The 17,724-nt window shown below is 33.4% G+C and overlaps 2 protein-coding genes across 3 annotated transcripts; one reads left to right on the top strand and one right to left on the bottom strand.

Annotated features, from left to right (window-relative positions):
* The first annotated feature begins 901 nt into the window (after positions 1 to 901).
* On the top strand, positions 902 to 3,935 carry LOC111411066 (transcription factor bHLH160-like). The gene is made up of 3 exons (XM_023041639.1): positions 902 to 1,972; positions 2,122 to 2,469; positions 3,864 to 3,935. Exons 1-3 carry the CDS (start codon positions 1,502 to 1,504, stop codon positions 3,933 to 3,935), a joined length of 891 nt encoding a protein of 296 aa, XP_022897407.1. The 5' UTR covers positions 902 to 1,501.
* Positions 3,936 to 6,606: 2,671 nt separating this feature from the next.
* Positions 6,607 to 16,056, bottom strand: LOC111410714 (importin-4). Of its 2 annotated transcripts, XM_023041191.1 has the most exons (20): positions 15,595 to 15,869; positions 14,941 to 15,073; positions 13,354 to 13,490; positions 13,224 to 13,269; positions 12,069 to 12,281; positions 11,441 to 11,944; positions 11,222 to 11,356; positions 10,925 to 11,140; positions 10,760 to 10,849; positions 10,431 to 10,678; positions 10,246 to 10,334; positions 9,391 to 9,431; positions 8,865 to 8,895; positions 8,648 to 8,770; positions 8,317 to 8,534; positions 8,127 to 8,222; positions 7,931 to 8,043; positions 7,535 to 7,670; positions 7,349 to 7,453; positions 6,607 to 7,218 (listed from the first exon to the last, which is right to left on the bottom strand). In XM_023041191.1, exons 1-20 carry the CDS (start codon positions 15,867 to 15,869, stop codon positions 7,018 to 7,020), a joined length of 3,150 nt encoding a protein of 1,049 aa, XP_022896959.1. In that variant the 3' UTR covers positions 6,607 to 7,017. The 2 variants fall into 2 exon arrangements, with proteins under 2 accessions (XP_022896959.1, XP_022896958.1); XM_023041190.1 differs by having other exon boundaries at positions 7,349 to 7,670; positions 15,595 to 16,056.
* Between the last annotated feature and the right edge of the window lie 1,668 nt (positions 16,057 to 17,724).

Below are 17,724 nucleotides of genomic sequence, written 5' to 3' on the forward strand. Positions count from 1 at the left end.
CTTCTATGAATTTTCATTTTAAAATTTTTATAGACTTTTGTGGAATTCAAAAGATTTTTGAAAACTTTCATTTGAAATAGAATTCACATGAATTTGATGTGCGATTCTCATATCCCATTTTCTTTCCTCTTCTTCTTCCCATATAATAAAAAAGAATTTGAAAAAATAAAAATTTAAGACTTTAATTAAATAATTAATAATCAAAAGTATACATATATATAGGATTTAATATTATTAGTATAGTATACTTTTAAAAATTAATATATTTAAATTTAATTATAAATTTTCATAATTTAATAAAAAAAATAGGTATTTTTCTCAAAAAATGAATGAAAAAAGAAAAAAAAGTTATAAGAATCCAATTTAATTTTTTTTTTTTATAGAAATAGAGATAAATAATAAGAGAGAGAAAAAAAAATAAATGGAATATAATAAATAAAAAATAAGTTTTAATTATACATGTCCATAAAAGATTAAAGGAAAGAAAGATTGGAAAAAAAAAAAGATCGTGAAAGTCTCCTAAAATCTTGTGATTAATGAGAGACAAATTTTAAGATATTATATGAGTACTTTCTGCTTAAAAATTAGTACTTCAGAGACTTTTATAAAAGTCTCTAGAAGTCATTAAAATTTGAATACCGTAAGACTTATAGAGACTTCTAAAAAATTTTAATTAAATACACCGTAACTTTTAGAGACTTTTTAAAAGTCTATAAAAGTTTTAATTGAATACACCATGACTTTTAGAGAGTCTCAAAAAATCTCAATTGAATACCCCTAAATTTTTTAAATCTCAAAAAGTCATTAAAGTCTCAATTGAATACACCCTCCTAAGTAGGAATTTGGATAGAAAACTGATATTTTCCATGGAAAATTAATGTAATCAAACACACCCTTAATGGGAGCCAAACCAGGGCTAAATATCTCTCCGGCTTCACTAACTAGTTATTTTATCACGAATTCACACTGATAATCTGTGATTTTTGATGCTTCAGATGTATAAGGTAATGACAAGAAATTGATATATGGTAATCTTGTTAATTTCTTGTCCGTTGATTTCTCAAAAATTCATGAAACTGCGTTAACTGATCTTTATTTTGATCAAGAATTTGACTATTTTGTGCTGATTTTCTGTTCTTGATTCTTGAATTATTTATTTTACTGGGTGTTATTTTGGCTTATAATATAATACATTTAGGTTTGTGTAGGCACAAATTAATACACTGATATTGCGAATGTTATCTTTATGCAGGATTTCTAGGGTTCATAAAATTTATATAGGGTTAAGATTTCTAGGGTTGCAGAAGTGAAAATTAATTTTAGAAAGCAATTAGGATTGGGGTTTGGACCACCAGGAGTGGCGGATCCTTGAAGTACAAGGACGTACTAGTTCAGATAGTACTCTCTACGAAGTAGTACGAAGTAAGAATCAATTATTTTTGTGTCCTATGTACTGATCTTTATCAGAAATTAATCTCTTTCAATCTAGTCCCTTGGGTAAATGTCAAGTTTACCAGAAATGAATCTTGAGGTTTCAGAATATTTATGCCCTATTGATCCTTCGGAATATGAATCATGGCCACTTTTACAAAATATAGAGGAGCTAGCAGTTACACAGTACAGCATTTCTGAGACTGCCATCAATAATTGTGAACCTCCGGCGCTGGCTACGGTGGAGAATGGTGGTGGTGGTGCAGCAGCACCATCGTTAGTGCAGCCACAACCAAGGAGGTTGTATAGGCAAAATAAATCAAATAATTCCAAGACAAGGAAAATAAAGTACAGCCCAGTAAATGAGGACTTAAAAAATCAGAAAAGATTGGTCGAAGAACAAAGTGCAGATGAAGAAGGGACATCAGTTGCCAAGAAGATGAATCATAATGCCAATGAGAGAATTCGAAGGATGAAGCTTAACGCGTCTTATCTTGCTCTCCGTGCACTCCTTCCGGATTATTCTAGATCAAGATCAAAGGTGAGGTCCCAATTGTTTAAGATTAAATGCAAGCAACACTACCACAAAAACAGATGTTTTCTTGTTTGGAAATTGTTAATAAATGGTTTTGTTTATAAATAGATATAAATGAGTGGTGCATGAGTTACGACTAATTCAAATTCTTACAGAGGAGATGGAGTGCACCGGCCATAGTCGATCGTGTTCTTAAGTACATCCCGGATCTCGAAAACGAGATAGAAACACTTAAGCTCAAGAAACAAAACTATATAACTCAATCAGAAGAGAGTGCTGAAATTAGTCCTGCTCAGAATTCACAGCAAATAACTGGCAGTGGCACTACAGTTTCTGTAAATGAAGTTAAAGAGGGAGAAGCTATCATTCAAATTTGCATGGAAAATAATAATGCATTTACAAAATTGCTGCAGAAATTGGAAGACGAGCAAGGCATTTGCATCAAAAGTGCATCTACTCTTCATGTCTCTCAAACTAGATTCTGCTATCATCTACACATTCAGGTACACAATTTATCTCCAGAAATTAAAATTTATTACAATTTTTTAACTTTAATTAGATATTCCATTTTGAAATTTATGTAGATATTTAAAAATTTATCATAAGAGCCACCGTGTACTAAAACAATCATGATACACAATCTTATTGCTAGACATAAATATACGAATTGCAATAAAATAAATAAATTGAAATATTAAAAATGGCAAAATATAGTTCAAACTTGTCTGATCCCTCATCCTTTTCCTATTTAAAATAAAAATCAATTTACAAGATATAATAATATTTCCTCCAACCAAAAATCATTGTCCTAATTCCACAGAAGTACAACCATGATCATTGATCCACAAGGTTGTTTCAGTTAGAACTGAAATACAATAGCTAGAATATATAAAATTATAATTTTAGGCCCATTATTTATAATTTTCAAGGTGTAACTAAAAATAAAGTTAAGAAAATAAAAGATATAAAATTTGTACTGTTAGGTTTGCCTATAACATATCCAATAGATCGTATAAAGAATTTAGTATAAAACTATAATAAATAATACAATATAAAGAGTAATATGGTAGATTAAAATGAATATGTTCATCATTTATTGTTTCTTATCTAGCCTAAACTCTAAACCTTAAGCTTGTGCACATTTTATGGTTATTAATTTAAATGAGTATCTTCTGAATAAAAATTAAATAACAGTACAGACTTATTCATTATAATTTTCTAACAAAAATATCTATTTATCCTAATTTGGTGCACCAAATACTAATTAATATTTATAAATATTTTTTTATTAATATTGTTACTGTTGCACCTCCATTGATAAAATAATGATAGAATTTTCAGTAAGTTTTGCACAGTGATTGTCAAAATTTCACTAAGTGTACAATATTGATAAGCAAGTAATCGTTTCCACGAGAACTATTTTATCCATATATTGATTATATTAAACATAGCTTCTATTAGAGCAAAACAGAAATCCTTGGGTAATGTTGATTGTTCTAACAATTTTAAAAGGTTTGATTTTTGATATTAAATTAGATGCGAAAAGTGCTAGTATTATGAATTCATTATAATTTTCCTCTTTTAATTTAGCCTACAAAACAATGAAAAAAAAATATAACATGTGTACCGGTCTAAAGTCTCCAATTTAATTGAAAACCTCTCTTGAAAACTATGACATGCTCTAAAACCCCTCCCACGCTGTACTTAAAATAATAATAATAATAATAATAATAATAATAATAATAATAATAATAAGATTCAGTATGCGTTCTTTAAATGCCCTTTATTTTCATAACTAAATTTGTAATATTATCATAAATGCAAAATGTCATTGTAAGTCAAAATTTTGAGGCTGACTTTGATTATAACCTAAAATATTTTTATCTTTTTTGGACAGACAAGTGAAAATTCAATTTTGGCAAACTATGTTGAAGGATTGAGAGAGAAGGTAATTTCTTGGTTGAGATGATTGAATAATAATAATAATAATAATAATAAGATTCAGTATGCGTTCTTTAAATGCCCTTTATTTTCATAACTAAATTTGTAATATTATCATAAATGCAAAATGTCATTGTAAGTCAAAATTTTGAGGCTGACTTTGATTATAACCTAAAATATTTTTATCTTTTTTGGACAGACAAGTGAAAATTCAATTTTGGCAAACTATGTTGAAGGATTGAGAGAGAAGGTAATTTCTTGGTTGAGATGATTGATAGGCATCAATATTATTCATATTTTTGTTACAGATTTTTATGTAAATAAAGTCTTTGATAAAGTAGCTAAAAATAGTTGCAAACTTAAAGCAACAGCAAACATAGAGAATTATGAAGTAACTAGGCTATATATATAATTATCAACTTACTTGATATGTCTTACTTATAAACCAATGTTTGGTCATTTATCTTGAAGTTAAACAAAAAGCTTCCTTCTCTTTTGAATTAGTTTTGAGTTAGTATGCAAATACTATAAATCTTCGGATAAATATATATGTATTCGAGGGGTTATCGAATGGTGTCCCCACTTTTACAATGTATGGCAGGCACCGCGTGAATTTAAAAATGACGATCCATAGTCTCCACCCCTGTTGTGAGTGCTAAGTAAAAGATTCGGTAAAAAAATTCGATACGTGTAGCATTATTCTAAATCTTTATGAGTTTTGTAAATAATACTATGAAGTAAGTTTTTTTTCTTCTGTAACATTGTTATGTGAAATTTGGTTATTCATCTGCAAAAGGCTCCCTACTAAGTGTCTATGTTTAAGTGGCTTAAGTGCCAGCAAATCGTAAGTCAATTTCTACTAAATGCAAATCAAGTGGGATTATAATTGTTTATATCAATTGATTTTGTCAAAATTGAATTGGACTATAGCCTCTTCAATCGAAAAAAAATTAAGAACTGACCAAAAACTGGACCGTACAACTAAAGAGCAAAAACTAGTCTACCAACCGGTCTAACTATAAAACCACTAGATGGACCGGTTTTAATGTTTTCCCAGGAAAAAGGGGAAAAACTTTGAACATATAGAGCCCGACGACTTGGACTTAACGACCCATAAAGGTACAACATTGTGCTCTCGTTTGGTAGGGATTAAAATCAGATTTTTAGTAAATTTTGATAAAAAATTAATGAAATATGTGGTTGAAAAATTGTTATTCTCATAAAATATGTGATTAAAATTAAATGTTGACTTTAATTTAAATTAAAATTCGAATTTTAATCCCTACCAAATAGGGATATATCCTATCAACTGCACTCTTTATAATTTCCTCTCTCAATCCACTTTATTAAGAAATTTTTACTTATCATGTCATTGCATGTTAATTTTATTCGAAAGAAATGTATAATAATTTAAAGCTCAATATAGTTTACATCTTGACTTGATATTTTTTTTCCATTCCCATTCCCATTCACTCTGTATTTCTCATTTAATTTAATTTTAACAACACAATAAAATGTTATATATTAATTGTCTTGTTTTCTATTGACATTAGAAGTGGTCAAGCGAAAAGTAAGAGCCTATTTAACAACCATTATTATTTAAAAATAATTTTTGAATAACGATTTTTTTTTTTTGTAGGAAGTGTGGTTAAAAAGTAGGGAATTTTTTTTGTTACAAGTGTAAAATATTTTATTTTGTGAATATATGATTAAAAATGATCTTATAGCAAATCATAAAATAAATTAATGATTACCAAACAATCATCAATATTCAAGTTTAATGAGTGTTTTTATTCACACTAGTCAAAGTTGAATGTGCATTGCACGTTATTCTAAAAAAAAGTTTATAATTGATGTAAAATAAATATTTGATACCAATTTGTTGAAAGATTTGATGAGTCTTGGACAAATTAAAAAAAATAAAATTTAGCATAAAAATTTAAGAGAAAAAAATTGTACTCTCAAAACTCAATTTCTATGATTCAAATTTTTGGTAATGATGAAATACTATAAATGAGCAATCTTTTTATAGTACATTTGATTCATAAAAATTAATTGTTAATACACAAATTTAAACACCCATTAAAATTTTCAGATACATGAATATGAATAAATTTATCTATAATAACTCTAGATTCATGTAAGTTTATCAAGTGAAAATTCATTAAATCTAGATTAATATGAATGTTAATTAATTAATTAATAACACAAATTTCATAAATAACAATAATTATGTAGCATTTATTACATATCGAAAAATAAAAAGTAAAATATTATTGAAATAAATAAATTATAGGGAGGTTAAAATCGTTCAAAAAATAATTCTCCATTGATGTGATATTTTAATATATTGTAGATTATAGATATATAAATTGATTTAGATAATTAACTTTCTTTTTCTTTTTCTTTTTCTTTTTTCAATTTTTCTGGTACATTTATTTATGTTTCATCTATAATCGACTCAACGCCAATTCGACCTTTCGACCTCTTTCTTTCTCAAGTCAGCGCCTGTTCCATTATTTATGATTTATCACGCTTCTATTAATGGGTTTACTGTACATCAATTGATTTATTTATTCACAGGATGAAGGTATGAATGAAGCAAATTACAGAGATTGGAAGGGAAAAAAATTTACAATTCATGTCGAACAACATTTATACAAACAAACCCATCAAAATCATAACTTATAGAGAAAGAATGTCAACAAAAATAAATAAATAAATAAAATCACTGGTTACAGCCATAGATGATAACACAAGAAAAAAATGGTTGGGATGACAACACATCGCCCAACTCCATTAAAATTACAAACCACAAATTCTCACACCAAAAATTAAAATTCAAAGAAAAAATAAATGTCATTACCTGTCATTGAATAAAAAACGCTAATGATGAATTATCTGTAAATATTGTTGTACTTCCCTATATCACGAAATCATGTACATCTCCCTCAGCACGCCATTTGAAAAAATCATTTATGCTGTAACCAACTTTCATTCTGGCTATCGTCTCAACATCTGTTTGGCGTAGAATGTCCAAAGGGAGCAGCTCAATAGCGAGAACGGACCACAAATAGAACAAAATTTTGTAGGCTGACTTTGTTTATGCGTCAACTCTTAGGAGCGATAGCCGCTAGGGCATTAGCGTGCGAGGGTGAAAGATTGCCCAAAAGAGGCTGCATCTGATGACCATAAACTGACATCAGGTGAGAGAATGCCCTGCCTATCTGCGTCTTGACTTCAGGTGTTTCTTCGGGTGATGAAGCAACTTGGGCAAATATATCAACCAGCTGGGGAACGTTAGACAGGATCTGCAAATGGAAGAAAACAAATTGACAAAACCGCAATAAAAGAAAAAATTAAAGAAGTCGGAAAAATGTAGTTCAAAACAAACATGATTTGAGAAGTTAAGGGCATAAAAAAAAATAATAATCTGAGTACCTGAGGATTAGATGATAAAACGAGATTACAGATGCAGCTATATACAGCTATTGATTCTTCCTTGTCCTCTTTCAAAGGAAGAACTTTCAAGAAAACAGGGAGGACCTGATAAAGCGGCTGTGTGTTAAAAATAAAATTAGGGCAAAATATAAGCACAACTTCAAAGTAAAGAATTGGAAGGTGAACCTGATTCAAAGGAATGGCCTCCGGGTGAAACATAATCATCCTTGCCACTGCACCAGCGGCATTGTCCCTAACTGCATTATCCGGCTCTGATTCCCCAAACAATGGATAAAGGCCACGTAGAGCATCATCATAGTATCTATTAGATATGTAAGGAGATATGAGTAAACATGAAAGAAAAGAGGATGAAATATATTAGCAATTAAGCTAAGTTAGGAATGTGAGCAAGACAAATGCAAAAAGATAAGGATCAACCATCACACAGTCACCATCGCAACCCCAATAGCAACATTATAGATAGAGAGAGAAGAAGTATGGGAGAATTCTTCGCTGTGAATGGGAAGAATATGGGTACGACGGCAGTCAAAGTAATTATGCATTAGACATATGGAAGGATACCTCAAAGCAGAGTTCCCACCATTTTTGCACAATTCACCAACACAAAATGCTGCATTCCTCCTATTAGTGGAATCAGATGACCCTAATTCTTTAAGTACAATGTTCATCACAGCCTGAAATTTGAAGTATATCCATTACATTAATATCATGTGACCAGAAAGTAACGGAAAATGCACTGTTAATCGCTCAGCATTACATCAACATAGCCAGCAATTGGAGCACCCATATGCTGGGCAACTTCTGCTAGGGTCGCAACAACCATCGTACGATCTTGAGGTGGGCTTGATGCTTTCTACAATTGCCATTACAGAAACCAGTGAGAAATGAAACAAAACAAGTGCAGAGATTCATATTCAGATGCAATACAGTAAGCAGCTTTTATTAACTGCAAATTTCATCAAAGGTGCAAACAGTTGCGAAAAGATAGGAGCAAATTGAGCGCCCATGGCCTTTGCATATGCAGGAAGGAGATCAGAAACAGCATCCATGAGCACTTCGTCATGTTCAGGATCGTCGTCATCAATCTCACTGTCAGATTCTATCTGTTGACATGTTGACTCCCCTTTAAGCAATACCGAAGTTGCTTCAACTAGTTGAGGAAAGTCTGCCATAGGAACATAGGAAAAAGGGAGAACAGCTGGTAAGCTTCTTCACAGGAAAAATAGATATTTCAGGATCAAAAAAAAAAAAAAAAGGACCACCAGATTTTGCACTCACAAGGCTCAACAGCCATGAACCCAAAATCATTCATGATGTCAGCAATGCTCATACAAGCTTGAGCAACAACTTCCTTGTCATCATCTTCAATCATTGTTTTTATATAAATATTCATCATAGTATCTGTCACAAGAGATGGTAAAGGTTTTCACAGGCTTTAGGAATAAGCATACAATAAAAAATCTAAGTTAGTGAATGTTAAATAATTGATACTTACCAAGAACTTCTTTTGTCTTTGCAATTCCTTCCTGCAGAAAACAAGTGAATCTGTGATTTCAGTAAGAATATCCAGCCAGACAGAATGGATGTCGCCCAAAAGGATTTCATGACATGAAGGAACAACTAAATAACTCGAGTAATGGATGCCATTTTAATCAATTTAATTGCAAACATGCAAAAAAAACTAGGCCTCTTTTTCATTTTGCTCAAAATCATATTTTTATTAGATTTAGATAAAAGTTGATGAAATGTAATTAAAAAGTTGATATAAGTTTTTGGTCTATGAAATGTGTGGTTAAAATTAATTGTTGACTTTGATTTGATTTTTGTCAACTTTTTTAGCCCAAACAATGGCCAAATCTAAAAGAATTAGAAAAAAAATCGATGTACTTAACAAAGTGGTGATAATACAAGCCGTAAATTGTTTGAACTAGAAGAATAATCAAAATTTGCCCACACATCATGAATAGTGAATGATGAGCAACATAATCAAAGAGTGGAAAGGGGTGATATTTCGCACTCACATTATGACCTTGGAAAACTGCGTGAGAAACCATCAATATATCTGCCACGCCATATTAATAAAACATGAGAGGGCAGTTAATATAAATGGAGGGCATCATCCATCAATCAAAATGCAAGAACAGCTATTAGGTTCAGATGTGCAAAGGAAAATGAAGATTCAGGAGAAGCTAAATTTCCTTTTAGAAAACCATAATCCTAGACAAAATGACCAGGAGAAAGCTATAAAGCCAGTTGAAAGTTATTACAGGTGTATATATCAACTTAAACCTGTGGTCATACTTTCTTCTAGATATGTTACATATGACAACTGACAATTTAGCGTATTGAAGATATACAAGTTAACAAACATCATTAGATACCAAAGGCCAGAGCATATAGCATTCATTTTGGGGAACAGCATAAAAAAGCAAAACAGCTGTTAAGACTTAAAATGTAGCATATTACGATAATTATCCATTTCAAGACAACAACATTCCGCCATTGAGGAAGCTAATGTCATCCTATTCCCAAAACTTCAATAAGACAACACTCAAAAGAAAACGAGAATTCAGGAGATCTTTTCTTTCTTCCCAAGACATGCTTTGGGCGTGGGAAGGGTGAGTGTTGGGCTCCATTTAATGATAGAAATGATGTGATCTGTTGCATCTTTTCTTTTACAGCAAGGGCATGTAAAATATGTTGGGGCTTCCAACCCAGGAATTTCTAAAGTTCGATATGCTTCTACAAAATTTTACTGTTTTTATTTTATTACTGGTATCTTCAGACAAAAGCATAAAGCATGAAAATGTGAAATTTAACACAGGATTATCAGATGCACAATAAAAAGAAAAAGTACATAGCAAACTGAAACTCACATTTCAGAGCAATAATTGCCTGAAGGCGGACGTCCTCATGGAAATATGTTGAATGTCTAACCATAATCTTAAAGGTCTCCTCTAAGTACCTTAATTATATAATAAGGCATCCAAAAATTAATGTTTACTGTTTACCTCAGGATATAAGTAAAATAAATATAGACAGAGGAAAGTGTGAAGGATACGGTGCATAGGAACTCTTCGTGTGGAGAGTAAATAATCCAAGAGCTTGTGTAGCTGCTGCTTTTTCATCCAAAACCCCTGTTCTTACACTGATATTGCGAACCCTCGGTTCATCATGTGCTTCATCATCAGATGAGACTCCACCAAATGCATTGACATTCTCATCCTCCTCAGAATCATCAATATCCACTGCAGAGCCATCATCCAGATTGCAGGAGGAAAATGCCAGAGGAACTACATGTGGAAGATACTGTTCCAAAATGTGATGCATAATTTTAGATTTAAAATAACAAGTGCATAAAAGGGTAAGATGGCATGAGATAAATTATGCCTGAGTAAATCCATCATCTAAAAGTTCTGCAACATTGCTGAAGAATCCATGAGTGTACTCCCGAAGCTCACTGAATTCCAACCCGAAACCCTGAAATATAAAACCCCTCAATCGAATGTACCAAAAACTAATAACTTCGTTAATATCAAAGCAACAATTTAATACAGATATTGCAGCTTCAATGAAAGGAGGCAAAATTGGCTCCATCCTTGCCCTCCCAACAGACATTGCAACTATTCCAACCAGTTCAGTAGCCCTCGCTCGTGACCGGAGGTCCTCATCATTTGTAAGAACCATGAAGATTTGCATCAACTCAAGAACCTTTTCAGCATATGGAATAAAAGCTTGTTCTGCAGCAGATGCAACTGAACCAATAGCAGACTGCAATAAAATCAAGCAAAGATCAGTGAAACTTAGAAGTTTAGTGCTCTAAACTTCTAAGCAAATACAGTCAACTCTTACCATGCACGTCTCCTGCAAATTACGGGTGCTACTTTGGAGGGCACCAACTAATTTTCCCATCAAGGGATCCAGAAAAGGAAGAATTTCCTCACCCATGTTCTCACAAAATGCTGCCAATGCATAATATGACTTCTCCTGCCAAAGGATAAGTAAAACGTTAGAAAGTACAGAGAGAGAGAGAGTGGTATAGTATAATTGCTAGATTTATTATGTCAGTACCTTAACTTCATCAGACGCATCCTCTAAGGCATTCAAAATACTAGGAAGAACACTTTCATAATGAGATACTATCTCAGGCTGCAGATGCTCAGCAAATTGACCCAGTGCAAAGGATGCAGCGCCTCGTACCATTTGCTCAGGATCTCTAAGGGCAGCCAAGACAATATGAAGAATAGGTTCCAGTTTGTTTTTCATCAACTCCAGGCAGCCCTCAGAAATAACACCTAAAGATGTAACCGCAGCTTCCCTAAATTTTGGATTGGCACTCTGACTGCTAAGAGAAGCAAACTCAAAAACAGGTGGGAACACTTGCTTTGACAGATTTAGAGCCATGGTATCGATGACTTCTGCAGCAGCTCGGTCTGGGGCAAGATCATCGTCTTCATCCCTGTTAGTTGATTCTGCAAGCAATGGACACATAATTTGCAGGATTGGTGCAACAAGCTTGTACTTTTTGAGCGAAATGGATTTATACTTCGCAAGCCATGAAATTATTTGAATAGCCTGATATAAGAAACGAAACATGAAAAATAGTAAAGTAACAGCTTCAATAACAAAAAGACAACATAGCTACGAGTTCAATGCTAAAATTAATTAAGTAGATTGGATTGTAGTGGACTCTCCTGACCTGATGGCGTGTATTAGCTTCCAAATTTGGACTTGAACAAACTTCGAGAGAAAATTGAACTATGGCTTTGACAGATTCACCAAGAAGAGGAGCAGGAGATTCAATTAGCTCATCAAATATTTCAAATGCAATCACAGCAACATCCTCATCACCAGAAGCAATGCACTGTCTCGATACGTTCAAAATGCTGGGAATGAACTCACGAAACTTGATCTTCAAGATTAGAGTATTGTGTTAGCCTCAAGAATGCCCAAAAACAATGATTCTGCCATATTAGAGCATAATGCTACTAAAATAGTAACTAAAAGAACCAGCTTATCAACACGGTTTGTTGTAGATCATCCATTTTCATTTCATAAGGGTTACAGTTACATGTTCGGCTCGAAATTATGCCCTCATAAAGAAATGATGAAGCAATCAAAAGCACGCCTCACATTAACACAAGAAATATCATGATATAGCCAACTGTTTCGAGCTTCTCCTTCTTATGGAACAGAGAGATCGCACTGTGACATGATAACAGTGCTAAATCCCATAGGAATATGAACTCTCACAAGATAAGACTTTCTCTTTTGTGTGAGGGGCTGGATAAGGGAGGATATATTAGGGAAAAAATCGTTATAAGAGGATTTATCTAATATAAAGAGCCAATTCAATCATTCAATATGTTAAAGAATCATTATAATTACCAAGGAAAATTGAATTTGGCAAAGAAATCTAAAGACAGACAATGACAAGTCAAGCCTTATTCTCAAAAAAATCGAGGAACAGATCCTTTTTCACCCATCCTAATGATCAAGCATACTTTTAATAGAATTTTAGTGAATGAATGTTTTGCAACATCAGACCATGTTAGTATTAGCCCCCGTTTGGCCCCTATTAATTTTGATTATAATGAGGGGAATAGTTTTTTCTTGAAAAATGAATAGTTGTAAAAGAATGAAAAGTTTTCGATTTACGTGCAATATTATTTTATTGAAGATTGTATGGTTGAAAATAGGAGAGGAAATTTTAATTTGATAAGATGAAATTTAATGGGGGCCAAACGTGGGTTAGTTTAACTATCCACATTTTGCCATGTTCTACCGAGATCGCATTGATCTTATGGATGAGACTACAATCAGCATGTAGACATAGTTGAATAAAATAACTCACCACTTCTACTTCATCATGAGTGAACTCGAGAAAAGAACCAACTGCCCTGATGAGATGATACATAAAATACATAAGCATCTTTTTCATCATCTCAATAGAAGTCAGTCAAATTTTTCAAAACAATTATTACTTGAGAGCAGCAACTCTAACACGGTTACTAGTCTCATCTTGAAGGCACTTGAGTAAGAGAGATTGTAGATCGGTAAAATAGGGTTGGAATGAATTCCCAATTGTTTCAGTCAAGGAGCTGAAAAGTATCAATGCCACCTGTATCAGAAAGAATAAGCTACCATTTTTAGCCTGTTATACTAGGTACATAAAATGTAAAAAGAAAAATAACAAAAAAGATCTAGATTTTTGCCATATAGGACTTGATGTTTCTCTGTTGACAGGACTTCTCCTTGGCAGAGGGGATACATATACAGCAATTTCTGGATATTCATATGTCAAAAATTTAAATCAGGATTTCATCCATGATGGCAATTAGCACTAGCCATGTATGATTTGCCATAGCTCAAGAATGATCCTCAGTCATCAGTACAAAAGGGATTTAGAATCAAAATTCACTTCTCCTTTTAACTGACAGTTGATCATGAAAAATGTAGCCCTTCATCTCTTACCTGTAGATTTCATGGAATGCTTCTCACACGATATGCATAAATTTAGTAGCACAATGTATCCTTCATTCACTTAGGCCTGTTTGAAAGCTTGAGTTTTCCATAGAAAATAATTCCATTTTCCACCAAAATTGAGTGTTTGATAGCAAACTTTTCCATGGAAAACCTTTTCCATCTTTTCCCCCACATGTGCATTTTCCATGAATTGGTGGTGGAAAGCTTTGATATTTTTATTCCCCAGCAATGGGAACAAATTTTTCCACAATTGTAAAAAATTATATCCCTTTAATTGACAATTTTCATGAAAAACAAAGTCATACAAACACCAAAAGATCAAAAATTCCATCATTTTCAGGTGAAAAATTATACCAATCAAATATATTTAATTGATAATTCCCAGGAAAACAAATTTTAGGCAATTCAATTCCCTGAAATTCGTTTTCTTTCCACCGAAATTCCATTCTTACAATCAAACAGATCCTTAGTAAAAATTGCGTAATTTATGATCTTCCAAAAAGTGGGAAATAAAAAAGATGTATTCAGATTTTCAGTATGTTGGATGCAAGTTTTATGCAAATTTATTGTCCACAATGCTGGGAAAGTAAAGATGGGCAAGTGATGGTGCCTGCTACTGGGGAGAAACTGCCAAAGATTTGAACAGTTGAGGAAGTTTCCAGGAAAGATAAAGAACGAGATTTGACAAACACTAGTTCAGAGTATCAAGGAGATTTGAACTGCTAACTGTGACAGTAAGAGAAGAAAGATGGAAATTTGCTGCATGAAAATGAGAATACGAGTTCATGCTGGAAGTCTAGAAGGTGATATAGTTACTCTAGTATGTACGTACAGCTAAGGGTGTTGTTGCTAGTTTTCACCTCTTGGTTTGTACAGCTGGATATTGATTGATAAGTAGTGTACAAGTATTTCCAAAAATTGATTGTTTGTTAGGAGAGGTGACATTAGAACTAGACTGAGTCACTTATTTGGTAAATGTAAAACCCTTTAGATTTGAAAGTGCAACAGAAACAGCAAAAGCGAAATATCAAGTATTAGGAGAAGTTAAAAGGAATTCAGCAAAAGCAAGACCAGGAAAAACATACTTCTCTGTGGTCTTCTTGAGGACTTTGACTACATTGAAATAGAAATGGCAATAAATCAGGCCATTCTCCAGCCGGAACAGCATACTTTGCAATGATACTCACCACATTTGCACTAGCTCGTCTCACCGGCGGACTGGAAAAAGAAAAGCCATCGTGTGAATCATTTTGACCAAAAAAATCCACAAGTTAAAGAAAAACGTCTAACAACAATAATGAACATAATTCCTACCTTATAGCATGATTTGGTACCCAAAAACAACTACCTCTTTCAAAGTTTTTACAAAGATAAGTATGTCATCAATATATACGGCACGATTCAGCAGGAATTTGTATTTAATAATGAGAAAAAAAAATCGTGGAGAGATCAATTGATTTATAATGAATTGAATAGTGATGAATTTGGAGAAACACTAAGAAATTCAATGAATAAAACACGCAAGCTCTGCCTAGAGGCATATATTGGAGCTTTGGAATTAAATTTCACGAAAAAGATAATCAATCCAGAATGGGGGATAACGCTATAACTTACCACTGTTCAGCAGCGTGCATAAACTCAACAGAAAAAATAGTCAAACGTAAAGTAATTTCCCATGTAACTCATTGCTCAATAGTTATTCACAAAAAATAAAATTCAACAATAAATATCATACGAACCTGTGTTCCATGGTGATGCTTTCGATGAGGGACTGCTTGACGAGTTGTCGAAGTTGGGGAGAGAGTTTACCCCAGTGTCCTGTGATCTTCTTGCGGAGGAGCACGGCGGCTAGTTGCCGCACATTGGGTGTCTTGGCAGTGCGGAGGTGATGTACTAGCGCCGGTACCACCTGCGGATCCTTGGCCAGCCGCTTTATCTGGTCCTCCGCCTGCCGCCGCGCGTCATTGTCGGGCATCAAGAATTGAATCAGTAGCAACTCTAGAGACTGCGCCATCGCACTCTTGCTAGTGTGTGAGAGAGAGGAGGGTAATGAATAGAGCCTACGGCGTAAAAGCGAAGCCCTATAGGGGAGAGAATGAGGGTTTTGCTTTATATACAGAGGAAGGGACAGACGGCGGGTGTTTTCTGTGTGGTGGGGACGGGTATTTCTTTTGGGAAACGGTTCAACGGTGCCGGGAAATCTGTCGACGCGGGTTCACCGTGTGTTAATAATTTGTGATTATTGCTCTTGAAATTATAATTTTAAAATATAGAGCCTGTTTGGGAGTGATTTTGATAATTGATTTTTTGACGATTAGAAAAAAAATAGAGTTCACTTGTGAGAGAAGAAGTCAAATATGACGACTGAAATAGCGAAATAACGGTCAAAAAATTAATTTTTTTAGTGAAAAAATACTCCCAAACAGGCCTTTATATTTATTTCGGAATAAATTGTATGCATAAATAAAAATAATGAAATATTGCACTCTTGATTCTCCTTATTTTGTGTGAATAGCAAAATTAGTACTTCACATAAATCAGGTTGTCTAATGATGTAAGTGTTTTCTAGGTGTTTTCGATTGACTAGCAGTTATAAGAATTAGTGAATTAAGAGTCGTGCCTTAATCTTCCAAAGTTATTTGAAAGTTTTTTTTACTTATGGCAAAATTGATCTTGCTATTTAACAAAATTTGCCACTTGGATTAAAGAAAGGATTAAGTCATTTGTACATTATTTGATCAACATAATTGTTGACACTCCATTCATTTTTAAATTGCAATGGTGTGAAAGTGTGTTGCATTTAAAAACTGTCCACTCATGAAAAGACATGTGACACAATGTCAAAAAAAATGTCAAACAAAATATACATATAGCATGATCCTTAAAGAAATATCATATGAAAGTCTGATTCTTCCCTTATCAATTTTTGAGATGTCTAGTTGTCCAAATTTTCACATAATTGTCATGGATTTTCTCGAGGAGACATTTCTTGTTGAAATTCCTAAGCACCAATTCAAGTTTAAAAGCAAAATTTAGCTCAATTTAATTGAGATACTGACCAAATAAAAACGTGATGTACACAAATGGGCAATGATGGGAAAGACAGAAGATGGTAGGTAGAGCCAGTCCTGTGTCTGATGGGCCATGAGGCGAGCGATGAAAAGTAGGCCCCCAGCGACAAAATTCAAAGGTGTATTATGTGACTCATTGCTAACTTAAAAAACTAACATTAAAACAACAACGAAATATATCATAGTGTTGACACATAAAAATTCAGCCCAAATCGGACGGCCCAAAGAATGAAGCCCAATTGGAGGATCCCTAAATCAGATAGCCCAAAGAACGAAGCTCAATCAAACAATTCAAGATGAAGGCCCAAATAGGGAGGCCCAAGAACGCGGTAACGCCATTGCCCAAGTTTGCAAGTCGCCCAAAATCTGAGCGAATGGAGTGCCATGCAGTCGCCCAGAGCTGTTACTCTATTCTCGCCCAAACCTTCAAGTCGCCCAAAGTCTTAACAAACATAAAGCGTTGTGGTTATCAAGAAGTGCAGTTATCAAAGCAGTTATTAAAGCAGTCCTATCACGTTCCACGATTTAAGGATTTCAATCGAAAACGGTTGAACGACGAAGAGTAGTGGCAGCAGTTAAAAAAGGCAGTTTTCATGACAAGCTGGCCATTATGAGGAAAGTGAGCAGTTGCAGAACGATCAAGCAGTTTTTAGGCGGTTGATCACAAAAAAGATCATCCATGGAGTATAAAAGGGAAAAAGGACATACAGCAAAGGACCGAATAAAAAACTCTCGAACAGAGAATATGTAATTTTAATTTCCTTAGTTTTAGACTTAAACACTTTTTTCAGTAACTCG

The sequence above is a fragment of the Olea europaea genome, chromosome 15 (assembly GCF_002742605.1).
Source record: "Olea europaea var. sylvestris chromosome 15, O_europaea_v1, whole genome shotgun sequence".
Lineage (NCBI taxonomy): Eukaryota > Viridiplantae > Streptophyta > Magnoliopsida > Lamiales > Oleaceae > Olea > Olea europaea.